This window comes from Fusarium keratoplasticum, chromosome 3 (genome assembly GCF_025433545.1).
Source record: "Fusarium keratoplasticum isolate Fu6.1 chromosome 3, whole genome shotgun sequence".
In the NCBI taxonomy this organism is placed as follows: domain Eukaryota; kingdom Fungi; phylum Ascomycota; class Sordariomycetes; order Hypocreales; family Nectriaceae; genus Fusarium; species Fusarium keratoplasticum.
Genome location: NC_070531.1, coordinates 1,618,615 through 1,639,602, shown reverse-complemented (window position 1 = coordinate 1,639,602; position 20,988 = coordinate 1,618,615). Strand labels below are relative to the sequence as shown.

Genomic DNA, 20,988 nt, shown 5'->3' with positions numbered 1-20,988 from the left:
GTCTATGCCATTTGCTTTGTTAGGGCACCGAAATTCAAGAGTGTCATTCCGCGAGGAGCGACTTAATATGATAGATACCAACGCACACTAAGCTTGCAACAAAAGCGGGCGACCAATACCCCTACCATAGTCAATCAGTTGCGTGATAGCAGTTGTGGTGTTTGGAGCACATATTCTCACAGATTGAGTGGGCTACTGATATAGGGTAGGCAACTTGCAAATGAGTGAGCGCACCAAGCGGGTGGTCCGAGCGCCCGCATGCTCCAAAGGAGAGTTGCGCCTTTGTTGTACCTAAAGTCAACCTCACTTCTTCTCCCTCTTCAACCACCAAAAAACTGATTTTTCTTCTTCAACACTACAAACTCCCCATATTCCGAATCAAACCGGAATTCCCAAACCAATACTCCCACAATGGCTGGAGACTCTGGCCACAGGGGCGCCGATGACCGGGGCCATCGCAAGCGCCCTGCGAACGATGAACCCCAGGACGATCTCCCCCAACCCTACAACGCCAAAGAACTTCAACCCGCCAAGCGACGCGCCCTTTCGCCATCCGAACAGCCGCGGAAGCAGAAGCGACCCGGCGCGCGCGCGCGAATCTCAGAGGCCGAGCGAGAGGCCATTCGACAGCGCCAGCTCGATCGAGAGCGCCAAGCAGCCGCTCAGCAGGCTGCCGAGGAGGAACAGAGCAGGATCCGGGGCATCAACGATGTCGTGAGACAGCACTACAACAATGTGCCAGAGAGAGGGCGCGACTGGAGGACGAGAGACAGCAAGATCAAGGGACTGCGCGTGTTCAATAACTGGATCAAGAGCTGCATCATCCAACGCTACTCGCCTGATGAGGACCACACGCCCGGCTCGCGCGAGGCGGGTCGCTCCAGCGGTAAAGAATTGCTCGTGCTTGACATGGGCTGTGGAAAGGGCGGCGACTTGAACAAGTGGCAGCAGGCCCCTCAGCCCATTCAGCTCTACGTTGGCCTGGACCCGGCCGACGTGAGTATCGACCAAGCTCGCGAAAGATACAGGGCATTGAGCGGTCGTGGAGGGCGCGGAGGACGAGGAGGTCACCGAAGGCCACCCGCTCGTCTCTTTGATGCGCGATTCCACGTCAAGGACTGCTTCGGCGAGTCCATCGAGAACCTTGACATCATTCAACAGGTGGGCTTTGATCCTTCACCTATGAACCGCCGGGGCTTTGACGTCGTCAGCATGATGTTCTCCATGCACTACGCCTTTGAGTCGGAGAAGAACGCGCGAAACATGCTGCGCAACGTCGCTGGTGCTCTCAAGAAGGGAGGCCGATTCATCGGCTGCATCCCCAACTCGGACGTGCTCGGCGAGCGAGTCCGCAAGTTCAATGAGCAGGCCGCTGCCAAGCGCGAGGCCAAGGAAAAGGAGGCCGACGGCTCAACAACGCCCCCCACCGCAGAACCCGAAGACGGCGAGCTGGAGGAGGGCGAAGCTGAACCCACTGCCGAATGGGGCAACAGCATCTACCGCGTGCGCTTCCCAGGCAAGACACCCGACGACGGCGTCTTCCGTCCCGCCTTTGGCTGGAAATATAACTTCTTTCTGGACGAAGCGGTCGAGGAGGTGCCCGAGTATGTCGTCCCGTGGGAGGCATTCCGTGCCCTCGCCGATGACTACAACCTTGAGCTGCAGTTCCACCGCACCTTTCCCGAGATCTGGGAGGCTGAGAAGGATGACCCGGACCTGGGCCCTCTGAGCGAACGTATGGGGGTTCGTGAGCGTGGTGGTGGCCCTCTGCTTGTCTCAGACGAGGAGATGGAGGCTGCTAGTTTCTACATTGGCTTCTGTTTCTACAAGGTGTAATACTCCTGGACGGCGGGTAAACTCATCAAGTCATGGTACGAAGCACACGGATATAGGCGGCATTGGTCTCGAGAGCAAGCGGAACACGTAAAGAAAAGCATGGCGGTTTTATTACACCTTTATTTACCACGCTAAAAGAACGACGGAGCTGGGTATCATAGTCTCTCTTACTTTCTGAATGGCGAATTTCCACATGTCCTAATAGAGGCCTTCCCTCTCTTTACGAGCCATCAATCCCAAAACCAATATTCTCTTGCGAACATGACAAAGCCCATGACGGGCAAGAACATCAAATAGCATTAGTTGCACGACGCCAAATCATCAACGCAGCAACCCCAGCACAAGCTGTTGCTCCGAGTGCCACATAGAGACTTGTTCGGTCTGGCCCCTCCTCGTTGCTCTTGGGAAACGCTGTGCTAGGGTTCGTGGCGGCATCGGCAAATGCGACAAAGAGTTCGCTGATGCTGCCCCAAGTCACACTAACGTGCAATGGTAGGCTCATACTGAGCGAAGAGGCGTATTGGTCTGGCTGGAGCTCGCTCCGCTGGTTGGTCTTGTCCTTGTCGGCTTTGAGCGCAGTATAGATGGAGGGTAGTTCATCTAGGTGTGGATACTTGGAGCGCAAGTTGACAATATGCGAGAACGAGTCTGGATCCGAAGAGTCGTAGGCGTAGCAGATGAGGTCACAGGCATCCAGCTTGGCCTGGTTCTCCAAGATTGCAGGCTCTAGTTCCCCGAGCTCTTCGAGGATTAGATAGACCTGCTTACCGCCTGGGAGCTCAACGCTGTTGACAGCTCGGCGCGGCTTGATCGTGGGGTGGTAAAGACCATCGAAGGGACGGTTCAGGAAAGAGTCCAGCAGAGCAGATTTGCCTGCCCCCGAGGCACCCAGGACATAACATAAGACAACGTTGCGCTCCACGCGGCCAGGGCGTCTTCTCCTCTTACGAGGCTTGGTGATCTTCAATGCAGCAGTGATTGGATCCTTGGGGTTTGATGGCTCAAAACCGAGATAGGCCAGGTACTCGATTGTAGTTTTGGGCTCAATAAAGGTTGTCATGCTCCACTGGGCAAGCCATCCCTGGAGAGTGATATGGCCAGCTTCATTCCTGACTGTCGAAGAGGGGAAAGACGAATCTGTCCATGAGCTTGGGAGGCCTGAAGTTGGAGCGAACAAGGCCTCGAGCTCTCGATCATTGAGACCACCATCGTTATCCTTGTCAAAGAGAAGGAATAGATCGACAAAGAATCGATATCCCGCAGGACTTAATTCAGCTGATGCGTACTCGGGGACATCGAATTTCGGTCGGATGAACTTGTCTTCCAGGCTCAGGCTGTCGGTATAGTGGTACTTCCGAAGAATGATCCAAATAGTTTCGTGGCGTCCCTTCTCAGCATACAGCTTGTTCAGCTGCAAGAAGCCAGGTAGGTCGATGCCCTTTTCCAAATCAGAAGTCGGTAATGTCTTGGAGATACTGAGCTTAATGTTGTCCAGGTCGTCTGCTGTCAATGGTTTGTCGAAACAGCGGGCTTGAAAGTCTCGCATCTCCTGCTCGTTGAGATATCCATCCTGATCCTTGTCGCATAGGTAGAAGATGCGCATCAAGGCACTGACACAGGCAGGCTTAAGATGGCCCTCCTTGTAATCGAAGAGGGGAGCAATTGGGTGAGTGACAGCCTTTTGACAAAGGAAGAAGACTTCGTTCACATTGCGATGGTCTCTGGCGCTGGTACGGATGCAAGAGTCGATCTCGCGGAATTCGGCCATAACAGGCAACATTTCTTCCTCAACCACCTGGGGCGTTGTTCCCTGCCCAGCAAGATCGGACTTGTTGGCGCAGAGAACGACAGGGACATTGACACCAAGTGATCGAAAATAAGGCATCCAAAAGAGGGCTACCCTTTCATAGCTGTAGTGGTCGGCATAAACGAGTAGGATGACATTGCATTTTCGAATCTCTTTACGGAGAGTGGTTCGGTCTTGTGGACGGGCGGAGGTATCGACGATCGTAGTTGAGACATTTTCGGGAGTTCCGATGCTTGGAGGGATGGTGATTTGGGGGAGGACGGGTTGTATCCTATTGGAAACGAACTGATCTTTGACCAGCGAGGCGATGAGGCTGGATTTCCCGGTGCTCTCGTCACCGCAAACACATATGCGCACTGAACACAGAAGAGTTAGTTAGCTCATCAAGTAATATTGCGATTGGCGCTACGGATGTAGATTGATCGACTATTCGAAAACGCAGGATAGGATGGCGGGCAAGCATGATGGAGGTCATGACAGGGAAGCATACCAGCAGCCATGATGGATATGTTGCTCAGGTTGTCGGTCAAGTTGTGTTGTTACCAGTGGTCCATGACCTATGTGGATAAGTGTCTAAAAACGTCGTCGGTCGTTTTCGAATGATCCTTGGCCAAGATATCAATGGCAATGGTAAAAGCTCAAAGAAAGCTGAGTTGGGTTGAGAGCTTTGAGCAAAGCGGGCGGGTAGCAATGATATGAGGCCTCAGGCTCAGCCCAGGAAAGAACCGGAGCAGCGGGAGATGGCAGGATGGCGTCGTCGGCTCAGACCAACTCAGCTCAGGCCATGAATCTATGAATCTGTTGGTGGGACAGACGCAAGATGCAAAAAGATGCAGTCAAAGCTGGGATGGCGATGATTGAAAGAGGTGACGCGCCGAGCAAGGATTGGGCGGAACTGGGGACGATCGATTACAGATACGTACCCGCCGTCATCGAACCGTACGAGCAGGGCAGCCTGAGCCTCTCATTGCTCCACAGCCACTGAATCACTGGACTCGCAGAGGGATTTCAGCCTGTGGGACAGCGGCGTTTTCAGTGGACAGAAGGCCGAGGGCGCTAACTTTTGGGGCCTTTCAGCACCCGGCCATGGACTCGCCTGTTGGACGAGTGGTGCGATCCGTGATGGTCATGCGATTTGTTGATCGAGAGCCCTGAAATGACGGATGCAGGTTGAATGCAGGCGACTGCATTTCGAAGCGGAAGAGTGCATATGGAATCCCGCCCGTCGTCTCACGCGCCGGTAACTGACGTGAGGGATAAGAGGAAGCGTTCTGTGGTTCATCTCATCCAATGTGGGTAAGTTCATCACCAAGTGGATGTAACCCCATCACGTGCCAGCCTCCCCCGGACCGTCGCGCCAGGACTTTCCCTTCCAGCTCACGGATTCTGGATCCGAAAAGCCCGAGGCGGAAAAATTGGCTGGTTAATTCGAAAGATGAGACACGGAAATAAACCTGTATTCCAAGTGATGTATCACACTGCTGATGCCTTGATATTTATGTCGGCAAGAATTGGTCCCTTGCGGTTTTTGGAACCCCATGACCCAGTGGGCAGCTCCTTCCTTCTAGAGCCGAATGCACCTTCCCCAGTTCTTACCCCACACAATGGCCTGCTTGCTCGCGTCCGATGATTCCAACCTGCCACTCACTGACCGGTTCAACCCTCCTCCTTGGCTGCTTTCCCCCAACCAAGACTTGAAGGTAGAATCTCGAGTCAAGACTACTTAGCGAACAATCCTTTGTTGGCCTCTTTTACTTCCATTGTGTCTGTATCGCGTCTTGCACGTTCCTATCATTTATATCTGAGGGAACTTTGAACCTTCCTATCTGGGTCAAAGTGTCAACGTCGGCTGTGCCTCGGTCATCCACCTCCACCTCCTCCGACCGGTCTCCCCGCTGCACCACGACGAACATCGCGACATCTTCTTCCGAGTCTCTACACAGACCTTAGATTATTGTCACGATATAGTATAAGACCCGAGGACGGCATCATGTTGTACGTACACCTTATCCCCGCCACGGCCCTGTCATGGCTGCGGTTGCGGCTGCGACTTCTTGCGCCCATCACAGACTGACGCAATGAGATTCCAGTGTCCTACCTCCCCCGCCGCGGTATCCCACCATGGGGCCGTACGGCACCAGCTCGATACATCCCGTGCCTATGATTGAGACCAACAACACATTGTCAAATCCGACTGGCCCCGAGTGGCAGTTCCTTGTTGGCGAGGGTCAGTATTCCCCGGGCTTTGCGCCTCCGCTTGCGCCTCCGAGACGAATTAGGTTTCTGCCTGTGTTGGCGCAACTCCTGGCTAACGCTGCTCGCAATCTGTAGGAACATATACGCTCAAAGAAGACCTACACCTTGCGACCCCTCCACCTCACCCCTCAGAAGCTACAGTACCGAATCCAAACCCGCTCTCGACTCACCCTCAACCAGCCACCGCCGGTACCAACGTCTCCCTTGTCGCTCTAGATGCCCGGAATGCTCCCCCGTTCTTTTATAAGGGTCTTTCTTCCACCACCCTCGCATTGAGCGGTGCACCTTCGAGCATTCAAGAGCATCCGAATGAAGGTCGTTACTCGGCCGAGGGAGGCATGAGCAGCGAAGACGGCAGGGCCGGTTCAACAAGCGATGCTCCGGCTACTTCCATAACGCTGGGCTCCGCGCCAGCATTTGGCGAGGGCAATGCCTTGCTTGCGCAAGTACAGAGCAAGGATGTGAATAAGAAGAGGAAGCCCAAGAACAACATGACCAAGAGCAATTCCTCCTTCATCTCACGTGTTATTGTCAACGAAGGCCTCTCTAGGAAGCTTACTGAGCGACCAAGTGATGGAATCTTCGCTTTTGCCAACATAAACCGTGCTTTTCAGTGGCTTGACATGTCTTCCTCATCCAAGGTACGTCCCATTACAACAATTGATAGCCCCTGGACGTCTCTGCTGACACCATGACAGCAAGATTATTTGACCAAGATTCTGTTCACCAAGGCTCACTGTCTGTGCCACGATGTGAATACTCATACAAAGACTGTCGCACACCTTGACGTTATCATGGGCTTCTCAACCGGAGAGATCATCTGGTGGGAGCCAATCTCACAGCGATATACGCGACTGAACAAGAATGTGCGACAGCCTTCCTCATTTAGACACTATTGCGTGGGCGATGCTAATAGATGTAGGGAGCCATAAACGGAACTCCAGTATCAGCGATCCGATGGATTCCGGGATCTGAAAACCTGTTCCTCGCCGCCCACATGGACGGGTCTCTGGTGGTTTATGATAAGGAGAAGGAAGATGCCCAATTCAATCCTGAAGAGGAGGCAGTCAATGGAAATACAAGTGGCAGCAGTGGCGAAGCCATAGATGCAACCAACGGCAATACTCACCCCAATGGAATCCGCATCAATAAGTCGGTCCATTCCAAGAACCAAAAGTCGAATCCAGTAGCGGCCTGGAAGCTATCAAACCACCGCATCAACGCCTTCTCGTTCTCTCCCGATAACCGACATCTGGCTGTGGTTTCTGAGGATGGGACACTTAGGATCATCGACTATTTGAAAGAAGAGTATGATCTCCGCCTCTTAGCCCTGCTCCGTTGGATTTGCTCACCTGGCTGACTTACTAGGCTTCTTGACGTATTCTATTCGTACTATGGCGGCCTGACTTGCGCCTGCTGGTCTCCAGACGGGAAGTACGTCTTGACGGGCGGACAAGATGACTTGATCTCGATTTGGTCGGTCGTCGAGTCTGCGCTGGTGGCAAGGTGCCAGGGACACCAGTCTTGGGTGTCTGCTGTTGCCTTTGACCCTTGGCGATGCGACGACCGCAACTACCGTTTTGGAAGCGTGGGGGAGGATGGACGTCTTTGTCTCTGGGATTTCAGTGTCGGCATGCTTCACCGACCAAAGGCGGTATGTGACAATACTAATGATGATGACGGAGGTGGTCTGGCTGGTAGCCGCACCAACAGATGAACAGAAGCTGACGAGGGACGCACATGTAGCAATCTGTTCGACATCGGGGGTCTATCTCGTCACGATACACGGCCCTGCAGCGGGCGGAGACGGCGACTACGTCTAACTCGCGGCTGCGATCCGACTCGAACTTGGATGCGGAGGACGAAGAGGTTGTGATCCAACACCCTGTTGAGCCTCGAGCTCGGATCCCTATGCTCCCCCCTGTGCTTGTAAGTGCCGACCCTAACTGTGACGAAAAGCTGCCGTGGGGGCAACCAGAGCACTGACACGACGGTTAATAGAACAAGTCGATTGATACGCACCCGGTGTGCTGGTTAGACTTTACAGAAGACGCCATTATCACGAGCTGCAAGTCAGGTAAGGACGCCTCCGAATCTCGTGAATCGCACGTGCGAACCGATCAGATCGAAAAACCTTCTTACCAGGCAGGAACTGACATGTTGCGCAGGACATATCAGAACGTGGCTACGTCCTGGGTCGGAACTGGCGGCACAGACCGAAGGAGCAGAAGCCCCGGCAGCGGCATCATGATAGATGGATCGGTGATGAAAAAGCTTTCACGGGCTTTGAGACGAGGGTGATGACGAATTGCAGTTGATGACGAGCTTTTTTTTTCTCCGTGCTGACCAAACATACGGTCGGCAAATGGATACGTTACTTGGGGAGTGGTTGTTGTCGTTTCCATCATTGGTTGCTTCAGGGATAGCGGTCCCTCGCTTGGATTTGATGATGTATGATAGATAGGGAAGGGGAATCCACTTTGAGTCTTGTTTCTGCAAGTTTAGCCTGTGGTGCCGAGTGCCATTAGGCATCTAAATTTACTCGGGGCTGGGATAGCAAAGGAGTCATATAGATGCCTCTGTTGGTTCGAGTTACGTAGTTGAATACCTTGCTTGGTAGGGAGGCTTTAACCGCTCAACAGGTGAGTCGGTCCTATCAATCAGTGGCCTTGGTCGAGCCCACATGGTAGCGGAGGCTCTTCGGGGAGCGACAAGTTGCCGCGCCAGAGATCCACCATGTCCACCATGTCCACCATGAGGCATGAAGCTACAGGACCCTGAATTCTTGTTTCGAGATAGCAGGGGGAGCTAGCGCACGTAACGATTACCTGTATCCATTGCTGCATCTTCAAGATAAGAACTGAGTTCCTTGCTGCGTCGATGAAGAATGTGACAACTGATGGGACTAGCAGTGGATACGAGCAAGACAAACATGTGCTGAGGTCCATGTGAATTGAGAGAACATGATGGATATCAGACGAGGTCAGTCGGGTCAAGCTGTCAAGCCGAGCTTGGAGCTCATAGTAGCTCAACACCAAAGACATCCAGCGCAGTACGAGCATACGAAAATAAATGCGAGCTTATGCGCCTGTAGCCGGGCCAAGCATCATGCTCGCTGCTGGCGGACGCGACCCGGGAGCATCTGCCGCGTCGACGGACCGGTCGTGCATGGCATATGGCGCAGAGCTCGAGAAAAGCGCAGGGAACAGGCCAGAAAAGAGCGCAGCTCCTCAAACACACAACGCAACGAGAAAGCTGGATGCGAAATGCATGGCTCGTCAGACGGAAACAAAACTGCATGTCTTGGCTCTGGCTCCCCCCTTGCACCTCGAACGAAGGTGAGGAGCCCACTCATCCCACTAACAGCGGCCGTTGCCGAACCAAACTTGATGGGCAGGGGTAGTCCAGTCGTGGAGGGCAGACCATCATGTGGTGGGCTCGCCTGATGGCGTGGACAGTCGTGGACACCGCCGGGAGAGGGAGGACGTGTCGATAGCTGCTGCAACGGCAACAGCAGAGTGAGGCAAGGAGTCAGCGACTGATCAGCAATAAAAAGAGAAGCGAGACGAGAGACAAGCTTTGCTTGCGAGTTGGTGTGCATGATGACTTGGTGATCATCATGGATTGGGCCTGCTGCGCGTAAGGGCACTTCCACGAGATCTCAAACCCTTGGCTTTCTGGTCAGGGTTGAGAGGTGGGGTGAAGGGCCGACCAGATGGATGTAAGTGAATCTCTAGATGTTGAGCAACAGGCTAGAAAAGCCAAGAGAAGGGAGAGGTCGGAGCTGTTGTTTCGATTAGGTTGTTCATTGGCCCGCCATCAGGAGCCCGAGCCTCAGACTACGGAACTTCTTCACCGAGGACGTGTCCACAGTCCGTCCACTTTGGGTTCGCCGCGATATCACCTCGTCCAAGGGCCAGTCCCATCGGGCACAGTCATGATTAGAACGGATTGCGAATTCCACAGGGCTGAAGAGGATGGGTCTTTTTTTTCACTCACCGACGAAAAAGGCCCAGTTTTCGGGACAAAAACCACTCAGAGGCTCCATCAAACTAGACAATTATCCCGAAGAAATTGCACAGCAGAGACAATTGCTCTTCAGCCTTCAATTTCCCAGCCAAAGTTACAGCCGAGGCGAAGAACAGAAACTGAACACGCGAGGCGTTCTAACTCGGAGCCAAATGCCGACACAGCACCGAGAGACTTCCGGGAATCGCAACGCATGCGGCGGCAGTCTGCTGCTGTGTCGCCCAAGTACTGCACCACCAAGACTTGGTGGCTTGGGAACCCTGAGGCTGAGAATTGGCGGACGGGAAGAGTCCAAGTGGCGACGCCACCAGTGACTGAGGTGCGCTCGTCACACGGGAATAACACGCTCCAAGCTGGAGTGGGTATGTATGTAGGTACGTAGCATCAAGTTCCTGTGAACCTGGTCGGTTCGGGCTTCAAACAGCGAGAATGGACATGGAGCTCCTCGGGTTAGATCTTGCCGCCCGCCATCTCGGTCCTTTGTCGCCGCGAGACGACACCAGCGCCGGTCGGCGGGCGCTTGTTTGATGGGGAAAGAGTCAGAGCCGCGGGAGATGATGCAAACCCAAGATACGGCACGGATGCCATGACGAAGCCAGACCAGGACAGGCCAGGCCATTTGGGCCGCCCGGGGTGTGTGAGAAGGCCTTCTGCACGCAATGCCAGGCGTGCATATTGCCGGTCTCTGGATCCGAAGCAGAAAGAAGCGAAAAATTTATGCCAAGGGCCCCTGTCTCCTGGACTGGGTGACTCTCATTTGGCCGGTTAAATGTTACTCTGTCTGCCTTTGCAGTCTCGACTGATGACTGAAGCCCAGGAACCTCTAGCCCTGCTGGACGAACGAGGTTTACCATTGTCGCAATTCCCCCATGTTGCTTGGCAGTGGTGAATCCCAAGGGAACCAAGACTAGGGTGCTAGATGGTCTGGAGTCTAGGCCTGCTGACCTAGACTCGATCTCGCCGTCCTGAGAGCTCGCTGATAGGGCACGGTTACCGTTCGGCTGAAGGGTGTCATGGATTTCTGGCTGGACAGGTGTGATGGTGGTGCTGCAGTCGTGGTCCCGTGCCAACAATCCTTAATATCAATATTCCTCTTTTGTCTTTCATCCCATGTTTTTCGGTTCAGTACATCTCGCCCGGCTGACCCGACGAGAAAGGAAGAATCAGGTCAGGTACTGGTATTCTTCCGTTGCATGTGCTCGTTGCTTGTTGAGTGTATTGGTGCGCATCGACATCAGCGGCTGTCATCGAGAGCTTGTAGATGGATCCTCCATCAAAAGGAAAGCGTTGGCTGGCTGAGAGCCCCATTCCCAGATAAGCAGCAAGTCAATCTATGGCCGACTCGAATGATGGGCCGAAAAGAAGCATGCTGTGACCGTGCGCCAGGGACCTGCTTCGTAGCTCGAAACGCAGTTGTGCGATAAAACCAGCCAGGGCGGAGCCGCAGCAGCAGAGAGGCCATTGAGAAAGGGCATCGAGGCTCATGCCATGGCATCAGGCCCTAGCTCAAAACCGTCCACCGTGAGCCGACTATTCGCTATCAAGAATGGTGGGTGTTGAGCATCGGTGAGTGCCCAACGAGATAGCGGCAAGCTCAAAAGCCGCTCACGATGCCCATTCCAGACCTGACCCGCCCAGTTCGCGAAACGGACGGACCCAGCTCGCTAGGAGGCTGATGAGGCGCTTCGCCTTTCCCCTCGTCGTCGGCTGCGGGCGCTGAGATCCAGGAGTCGCCAGCGTATCGCCTGTCCCGTTTAGAAGATGCGTGTGAGTGCGTGCTTGCGAGCTTGCGTGGGAGGCGCTGTCAGCTTTGTTGTCTGAGTTGAAGCATCATTGGGGGTCGGCGTGGGGGGTTTTGGAAGCTGTGTCCAGCCGTGACTGGTGAGATGTAGAGCTACAAGGCGATGAGGAAGCCGTGGCCCCTTTACGCTGCGTCTCACGACAGGGAAGACGGATGGCTTTCTGTCTGCGTAATTCGTCAGAATAGTACCTGTACTGTCGAATACGCAACAGTTGAGGCGGAGTGTAAACGCTCTAACGTCAGACAGCCAGCCCGGGCAGGTGAGGCGGTTGGGAATGCAGGTACGTAGACCGACCTCCTTCCTAGGTAACTTTATCACCCGGAATTTCCCCCTCCCGTCCCGATCTTTTTCCCCTTCCTCATCTTGGTTCCCGCTTTATCGGTTACCCTCACCCTCCCCCAAGGCCCAGGTCCCGCTTCGGGTTCGTCTCTTGCACTCCCTAGGGGCTATTCCTCTGCCCTGCCCTATCATCTCCGCTTCTCGGCGTCCCACCGCCGTACAAACTGACGCTCGGGGCAATTCGAAATGTTCTGGGACGTCCAGGGCAAAGCTTCCATCGGGCTTCGATAACACGACTCATGCCGACTCGTGCAGCAAACTCAAGGTCCACCCTGCCCTGCCAGCCACAAGCCGTGGCCCGGCGTCGCCGCCCCACCACCCTTGCCGTCTTGCTGTTCTGCCTCTGATCAGCGGCTGGTTTCTGGCTTGCGTGCTCGTTCTCACTGTTCACTAACGCAATGGTTCTAGCGGTGGTTCTAGAGGCACAGCGGACGAGGCACTCTCAGCGTGGCACAGTCACTCCCGAAGAGGGCCTCGTTGTTCAAACGACAACGGGGATACGTAGGCGAGTGTCTCGTCGAGGTCGTGTTGAGTCGTATTCCCCATCTTCTCCGAGTCGCCGTTCTCCGACTCTGTCCTTGTACCCGGCCGCCCGTTTATACCGTCGCAAGCCTCCGGCACGTACGATGTACGGATACATGCAGCCACCTAGGTAGGCACTCATTGCCGTTTGGGTTCGTACAGTACTGTGCCTCCGCTGCAACAACCGTGCCATGTCGCCATGGCGATCTGGATTTTGCGTACGGAGTAGGTCGTCAGCAGGGCAAGGCCTGCCCTGTTATCGCCAAAGAGGCTTGGGGGCGTGGGCGTCTACAGGGGGGATGAATGTGCGTCGACACCTTCTTCCTACGTCCGTCCACCTTGCCGGTGTGGTACGGTTGGCATGATGAAAGGCAGATGCGACCATCAGATGTCCCGTTTGTCGTTAGTTGTCAGGAACATATTTCATGTACCAAGGCAAGGCTTGATCAGAGTTCCACACCCCCTTCTTTATAAGCCATTGCCGCCTCCAATCGCGACGGCGTCCCACTTGGATATCGTCTTGTCAACTTTTTCTCGACAATTATCGACATTTTGCCGGGTTTGCCTGGATATGAATCCTCAGTGATCCGACACGGTGGGCGTCTTATCAAGCAAGACCCTCTTTTATATTTTTGTCCTGTCGGTCCCATCCTTTCTATCCATCCCTCTCCACCTGCGCCGCGCCGCTTGATCTGCTGTATCATCTCTCGCCTCCCATCGCGCGGAGCTTGACGGGCCTGCGACCCTTGTTTGGCCTGGCCCTCGTGGACTTTGGATTTCCTGATCTCACAGCCCCACCATCTGCAAAGAGGCTGTACCCACCACATCCCGCCATCGACTCGTGCGTGGGCTCGTGGTTCTCGTTCTGTAGCTCGTCACTCGCGGGATGTCCGTTGTCGCTCGCTGCCCGTCTTAGCCGTGACCCCAAATAAAAGCCTCCGACATCCTCCATAGCTTCTTTTTCTTTCCTCTGGTCCGCCCTCTTGGTCGTGTCTTGGTCAAGTTCTGTCCTATTCACCCCCATTGCGCTCCTGTAGCGACACAACACAACCATAACCGACGCTTATCATGCCGTCCTTTAAGCCCTTCTCCTCAGTGACCGGGCGCAACTCATACAGTCTCTTCGACATTCGGTAAGTTTGCCATTGACTGCGAAAACCACAGGCAGCTCGCGGTTCCTCGTGCTGACTGCGCTTGCCCTCCAGATTAGACAGCGACTTCATCGTCTTTCGAGGAAGCGAACATGAGTCGTCCGGTCAACTTCTCAAGGGCACTCTTGTGCTCTGCCTTCAGGCGCCGCTAAAGATGGAAGATGTGCGCCTGCGACTAGTTGGTACCCTGCGCCATTCGTAAGTCTCCCCCAAACTCTCCAAATTTTATCAGCCAGGTCCCGTCTGGGACGGCGACTGACCATGGTGATGGATGAACAGTTGGGCTGACCCGAGAGGAAGTGCCCCTGGCGTTTCGGGTCAAAAAGTAGATAAGACGACGACGATTCTCGAGCACCGCTGGGCGCCCTTTGTGGGCACCCACGGTAAGAGCATGACGCTCCCCGCCGGAAACTACGAATGGCCCTTCGATTACATGCTCCCTGGCAACATGGCTGAGAGCGTTGAGGGTATCCCCGAGGCCTCGATCACTTATAGACTCCGAGCGACCGTTGGACGAGGAAAACTCGCTTACGACCTACACGCGAACAAGCACCTTCGAATTATCCGAACTCTAGAGCCCGGCGCTCTGGAGTTTCTCCACGCTATGAGCGTTGAGAACATCTGGCCTAACAAGGTCGACTACTCGATTGTCATTCCTCAAAAGGCTGTTGTCTTTGGCGGAGTGGTAACGATGGAGATGCGATTTACACCACTACTCAAGGCACTTGAACTTGGTGACATCACAGCAAGACTGATTGAAGTTCGTGAATGCTGCGTTCAGGGATCTTCAGGTTACAGTGTCAAGGAGCACCGAACAGAACGTGAGGTGTCGACTTGGAAGTTCGAGGTGACGAGGGAGGAGCACTGGCAGGATATGATTGAGGATACTGGCCAGGAGGGTTGGGCTCTGACCAAGAAGCTCAGTCTGCCTAAGAGGCTTCGCCAGTGTATCCAAGATCTGAACCACCATGGTATCAAGGTCCGACACAAGATCAAGCTGACTGTTGCGCTCTGCAACCCCGATGGTCACATTTCCGAGGTAATTTTTTCTCGGACTGTTCATTCTTTTGCTTGCTAACTCATTAATTACAGCTCCGAGCTACCCTCCCCGTTTCCATCTTCATTTCCCCGAATATGCCTCTTGACGAAGAGGGCAACCTCGTCGATCAGTCACCCTCTCAGACCACCGAGCAAGAACTCACCACCATCGCACCTCCGGGATACGGCGAGCACGTCCTCGACCAGCTGTACGAGGACGTTGACATCAACGGTTTCCAGACCCCTGGGTTCCAGTCCGGCGTCAACAGTCCCTTCTATGCGCAATCTCGCTCTGGTTCGGCCGAAAACCTCGCAGCCGCCCTCACACATAGCCGACCTGTGGCACCTGCTGCACTATCATCCCGACTAGCAGATGTGTCACTTGACCCTTCGCAGCGAAACTCATCCTACACTTCGATTGGATCAGCGGGATTCATGTCCCCGACGTCGGCTCCTCACGCGGCGGCTCCGCGATCGGAGCCTGCCTCCGCCGCTCTCACTAGGAGCAACAGCGCTGGCGATGACTCGTCACGCAATTCATCAGAACATGTCGATCTGGACGTATCCGACTTGACCGAATTGAACAAGGTGCCGAGCTACCAGACTGCCGTGAAAACACCGGCACGCTCGCGCTCTGGAACTGGTGATGTCGTTCTCCCGGATTACCAGACAGCGCTGAGCGCTCCACGAACACCACCAGCGACTGATCACCCAGCCGATCCCTTGGGTACTATCTCGGAGGATCAGGTTGGTGAAGATCACCACATTCAGCACGTCTCGCGCCCAGCCAGCTTCATTGGCCGGTCCTACACAGACGATGCTGCTACCTACAGAAGGATGCACAATGCGCAGGGACGCAACCAAGTCTTCTAAACGGACGACTTCTCTTTTGTTTTTCTTTGGTTACGACAAACTAGGATTGAAATGCGCGCATGGGAAACGACCAAAGCGACATCAGGTCCGGGCGGCGTTTATTTGGTTTGGATACTTGGGTATTTATTTCTTGGGAAGGCCACAAGTCATTTGGGCACTATAGACTGGGTTTATCTTGTTGAAGCGACTTCTTTGGTACAGGATGGACTACGATGATCACTATCAGAATTGGAACCAGAACAATGCCTGGAGGAGAGCAGGGCAGAGCAGAGCGGATGAAGATGCGGCGTTGCATGTATGATTAATACCCCTGAAGCGAACTGATAGCAAAAATGATGAAGAGATGGATATCTACTGAGCACAACGTCCGAATGCAACGTCTGAACGTTACATGTTAATGAACTAGAACAGTAATCGTAGATGGAACGGAACTTGGAACACACCAAAGTTTGGAACGGGAATAGCCAGCATGTCGCCCCGACAAGTTTCGACAATGACATAACGGGTATGACGAGGTGGTGGCAATGGTTCATTTGGACGGAGCACGGTCATGATCTGGCAGAAAAGCTTGTTTGATGATGGTGGTGGTGTGTTGGCAGCAATCAAGGGGCTATGTGAAGCTTGTCTTGACTTGTCGCCGCGGGAGATTGGAGTTATTAACAAAACGATTGCAGGCAGGTCGCGAATGATAAGAGAGGCCTTTTCGTTACTTCTCGCGTCATGACTCTCCCGAATGTCGAGCCAAGATTCTGGCCTCGCACATGTCTCGATGCTAAATTAGCACGTCCACAACCTTGGCGGTACGGTGCAGCACTGTAGGGTCTAGCGTGACGTGCCACAGGTGTTGGAGAGAAGGAGGGGTTGACGTCACGACATTGAGACAGGAGGGTCTGGTGATGATTGCTTGGTGTTGACCAGGTCGAATATCTCTGGCGAACGATGACGGAGCAGACTGTCACTGAAGAGGAGAGGATTGATATATTTCCTGATTTTGCGCTTCGATGCTCTTTTCGCTCCGTTCATTTCCAATGGAAGTTCTTTGTGCTGGTGGAGGGGATGGAGCGAGAGAGTGGAGGTGATGCAGGCCTCAGATCATTCGCCATCCATGAACAGCTGAACCTGGAAGTTGAGGAGCTGAGTGAAGTTCAGCTTGTGTTGCGATGAAGCGAGGACAAGCGTGAGTGCAAGAACAGTTTTGGGGGATTGCATCGACATGGATAGGATCTAGGGGACGGCATATTTGTGTCGCTGTAGATGTATTGTGTACCTAATCAATTAAAGAACTGGCATGGTTACAGTTACTGTACTACCAAAAAGAAAGAGAGAAACGTAAAGTCGAGCCATTCCCATCCTCACCGACTTGCCGGTTCAGCTCGTGCCGTCCTGCACCTTCCCTCTTGTCAACCTGGTACAACGTCATCCCCACCTGCACCTGCCACTAAAACCCAACCCACTCACCCCTCGAGCTCGAGCTCCTCCTGGCGATCCTCATCAACGACGTCAAGATTAACCGCCTTCATTCTTGTCCCTGATCCTGCTCTTGGCTTGGCTGCCTCCCCTCACTTACAGCTACGTTTGCATTGATTTAAACCCCACCACTTGCCCCCACAACCTAAGGAAAAAAGAAGCTTGAACCCTTGACCGTCCGTGATACCCCTCTTCGCTTCTCATCTGCTTTAAACCCTGGGCCCCTCTCCCTACCTGAGGTTCCCTGTCTGCCAAGCTCCCTGACAGACAAGTCCAATTTCAACGACACGTTTCCTACTTTGCGACATTGTCATTTTCCTAACGACAACGACACAACGAGCGACACTCGCCCATCATGGCTTCACCGACGACCTCGAACCTGCCCTCAAGGGCCACCACCGGATTGAGCGCCTTTAGTGACGATGCTATTCCCGAGGTCGACCCTTCAACCGTAGGTGACCCCCTACCAAAGACGCGCATAGCATGACTTGCGCAAGCTTGCAGTGACCATGGAAAGAGTTAGGGTCGTGTGGGAAAGAATCTGGGCTGATATTTTGCTGGGTAGACGGCGGGACTGCTCGCAGAGCGACTCCAGGCGTGGAAGCATGCTGTTGGTTACCTCGAGGAGTATATGAAGGCCATGGAAAAGATTCACGGTCACCACGCCAAAGAGTACGAGAAGGCGCTGAAGGTATTCCCATTCCTCCCCGATAAAGACCCCCGCCAGCAACTGAGTTACTGACCTTGCTATCCAACAGACCATCTCGAATCCCCTTAAGGAGGGCCACCACTTTGACCAAAGCCTGGGCGGAATTGCCGGCTTCTTCGAGAACATGCGCTCCAACACCCAATCCATGATCAACACCAACATCGAGACCGAAAAAAGCATCAAGGGCTCTGTCCTCCCCGTTCTCGAGCGACTGCACAAGGAGATTAAGCACAAGGCCAAGGAGCTGGCCCACGGTGCCGAAAAGGGCGCCAAGGAGGTTGAGAAGGCCCGTAACACAACACAGAAGCATATTGAGCTGCTCGGACAGCAGGCCGCTGCTTTCGACTCGGCTGGTGGTCACCTCCACAGCAATGACGACCCCTATGTCATCTACCGGGGTGTTCTGCACCGCTTGAATACTCAGGTCATCACCGAGAACAATCACCGCAACGACCTTCTCGCCGTCCAGAACAACTTCTCGACCTTTGAGTCCCATGTTATCGAGGTGATCCAGCAAGCATTCGAGGCATTCGTGCAGCTTGCAGGTGGTCAGGCTGAGAAGACGCATGCCCTTCACAACGACATGTTGGGCTCGATCCAGCGAGTTGGCCCCGAGTTTGAGTGGAATGCTTTCAAGGACCGCAGCGCTGACCGTCTCGTCAACCCTAACGAGCCCGCCCGGTCTGTCGAGGCTATCCAGTTCCCCAACATGGACCACACGGCAACTCGTGCCCTGATCGAGGGTTCACTGGAGCGCAAGTCGCGCAACAAGCTGTCGTGGGGTTACTCGACTGGCTACTACGTTGTCACGCCAGCCAAGTTCCTGCACGAGTTTAAGGACTCTGACAACAACCGTGTGGACCCCAAGCCCGAACTGTCCGTCTATCTCCCTGACGCAGTCATCGGCACGGTTCAGGGCGAGAAGTTCAGCGTCAAGGGCAAGGACAAGTCCAAGACAATGAGCAGCAAGCTGACAGGCTCCACCGAGCTACAATTCAAGGCACACACGGCGGCCGATGCCCAGAAGTGGTTCCAGATTCTCTCGGATGTTGGCAAGTCGACAGCGCCTCTCAGTGTCGGTTCCAGCCCAGTTGCCTCCGCGCCCACGTCGCCCAACCCTCAGGGTGCCAACGACAACCCGCTTGACAACAAGCTGCAGTCTCCCATCAGCCCGGCGGGCGAGCACAAGGCACAGGAAGCGGGCGTCGTAGGCGGCGAGGCCCCTGCCGCGACGAGTGAGAAGAAGGCAGAGGCAGCTTAATGAATGAAGTGAGGCGGACGAAGGGTGACAACCATGCCATGGCATGCCGCGCGTGCGCGCAGCTGCTCACATCCGCGTGCGAACGGCGATATCTATACCCAGAGCCATGCATACATAGGCAAACAGAAGCTTGCGCTGCGATTTGACGATAGCCCTTAAAGCAGGGCTAGCGACAGGACACGGCTGGACTTGATGCCGGGGAGAATTGCGATGATTTTGTCAGGGTGTCGAGGGTGTTGATGGAAAAGAGAAGTTCGAGAACCTCAAGTGACGGTTGCCTTGAGGATGATTTATAATGGCTGGAACCATGCTCCTAATGGTCGACTTGAGCGAAACGAATGGTGATTGGTGATGTGGCGGGTTGCTGTTTGGTTGAGTTGTCTGATGAGGTTTTCGTTGGCCTATACCTGAGGTTTTGAGCCTACCTACCAATGAAACGTTTACTGCGGCCCTGTCGACGCCATGTCAGTTTTGTGCAAATCATATCTCTTCATCTGTCTATACTAAGGTGAGTCTTCACGTGTCTATTACCCGACGCCCATGCTACTTTTCTCTTGTCTCGGGAGTAAGCCTGTCATTCATGGTAAGCTAGAGCCTAAGCCACCCCGAGCTCCCCGGTCAAGCTCTAGCTCCCGCCAAGGAAACATGGTGAAGGAGCTGATCCGCATACCGAGATTCAAGTGACGGGTGCGTTTCGGATAGGACTGGGGGGTAGGGGAGCGTTGTCAAATCACGCATAGGTGTGGCTGCGCCAAGTGACGGCCGGGGAGACGGGAGCTGGGAGAAGCTGACCCAAAGACGGGAAGCTATTAACGGGGCGACGATCTCAGGGTTTGAAGATGGGTTCGTCCAGGGGGTGGGGGTGTGATGGGATGGGATGCGTGTCACCCAGCCTGATTTTGCTTCTGCTGCTACTGCTGCGGGGGAGACAAGATGGGCGCCCACGGTTGTGAGTGAGAATCAGGCTCTGGGCGAACCGCCGCTGAAGAGAGAAGGCAGCAAGCATCACATCCATCACAGATGAGGGGGGGAGACAACAAGAAGTGAGGCTTTCTTTGCCCACCCCCTTTTCATGTATGAGTGTACGTGCGTGTACTCCGTACCTGAGATGAATCACCATGTGGTTTGTGATGGAAGTCATCTTCGGCTATTGACTCAGAGAGTGGTTCGCCAGCGGCTGAGACAAAGACAGGACGACGACAATAGACGCCGTACCGCGCGTTCAATGGTCCATCTCAGCTCTCTTAACGACAAGCCCAAAAAAAGAAAGAAAAAAAAGAAAAGAAAAAACAGGGCGAGCAAGTCAGAGCCTGAAAAGAAAACGTCCACGCGCCCTGGTCGCCTTGCGGCAAGCCAACTCAGCGGCAGCACAGCTTGGCTGGGCGGCTTTCCTCTGAGACAGGGGTTTTTCTTCTTTGCAGTCAAAACGAGGCTCTGACGATGGTCGGTGAGTTGTTTCTTTCATTTTTTTTTTTTTTTTTTCGACGTGGCATCGATTGTTGTCGTTCTTATATCGATGCAGTTTTTCTCACTAGCTCTTTTGCACATCTATATCTTGTCACCTCTTCCCTCCCATGTGAACCTCACTTTTTACTCCTCTACTCTATGGGAATACCGGGTATTGAAACGATGACGGTTATGTGGATGCTGCGTTGGGCGGCAGGATGAGGCTGAACTGCCACCACCGACAGGCTTGGCTATCTCCCCCCCCCTCTCTCCCAGGCTCCGGGACGCGGGAAAGGCAGTTTCAGTGACAAATAGGGAGAGAGAAGGTGGTGGGGAAGTGAGAAATCTCGATGCAGGAAATCTGATTGACTCTTATTTTGCTGTGTTCCTCTCGCAAGTCCAGACTGTGAACGTGCGTGTGTGTGTGCACAAGTCCGTCCGCCTTATATCAA

The 20,988-nt window shown here is 54.1% G+C and overlaps 5 protein-coding genes across 5 annotated transcripts; 4 read left to right on the top strand and 1 right to left on the bottom strand.

The window, feature by feature from the left end:
• Window positions 1–411: 411 nt before the first annotated feature.
• Window positions 412–1,836, top strand: NCS57_00389200 (MRNA cap guanine-N7 methyltransferase; the record flags this gene model as incomplete). The annotated part of the gene is made up of 1 exon (XM_053053869.1): window positions 412–1,836. One exon carries the CDS (start codon window positions 412–414, stop codon window positions 1,834–1,836), a length of 1,425 nt encoding a protein of 474 aa, XP_052916029.1.
• Window positions 1,837–2,125: 289 nt separating this feature from the next.
• On the bottom strand, window positions 2,126–4,143 carry NCS57_00389100 (Mitochondrial Rho GTPase; the record flags this gene model as incomplete). Its single annotated transcript, XM_053053868.1, has 2 exons — window positions 2,126–3,999; window positions 4,134–4,143. The coding sequence occupies 2 exons, from the start codon at window positions 4,141–4,143 to the stop codon at window positions 2,126–2,128; spliced, it is 1,884 nt and encodes a 627-aa protein (XP_052916028.1).
• Window positions 4,144–5,633: 1,490 nt separating this feature from the next.
• Window positions 5,634–8,150, top strand: NCS57_00389000 (uncharacterized protein; the record flags this gene model as incomplete). The annotated part of the gene is made up of 9 exons (XM_053053867.1): window positions 5,634–5,638; window positions 5,734–5,870; window positions 5,975–6,540; window positions 6,598–6,765; window positions 6,822–7,207; window positions 7,268–7,553; window positions 7,646–7,828; window positions 7,901–7,976; window positions 8,068–8,150. The coding sequence occupies 9 exons, from the start codon at window positions 5,634–5,636 to the stop codon at window positions 8,148–8,150; spliced, it is 1,890 nt and encodes a 629-aa protein (XP_052916027.1).
• A 5,509-nt stretch (window positions 8,151–13,659) lies between these two features.
• NCS57_00388900 (Arrestin-C domain-containing protein) lies at window positions 13,660–15,653 on the top strand (the record flags this gene model as incomplete). The annotated part of the gene is made up of 4 exons (XM_053053866.1): window positions 13,660–13,724; window positions 13,797–13,940; window positions 14,022–14,781; window positions 14,835–15,653. 4 exons carry the CDS (start codon window positions 13,660–13,662, stop codon window positions 15,651–15,653), a joined length of 1,788 nt encoding a protein of 595 aa, XP_052916026.1.
• A 1,822-nt stretch (window positions 15,654–17,475) lies between these two features.
• On the top strand, window positions 17,476–19,090 carry NCS57_00388800 (PH domain-containing protein; the record flags this gene model as incomplete). The annotated part of the gene is made up of 3 exons (XM_053053865.1): window positions 17,476–17,571; window positions 17,686–17,811; window positions 17,879–19,090. 3 exons carry the CDS (start codon window positions 17,476–17,478, stop codon window positions 19,088–19,090), a joined length of 1,434 nt encoding a protein of 477 aa, XP_052916025.1.
• Between the last annotated feature and the right edge of the window lie 1,898 nt (window positions 19,091–20,988).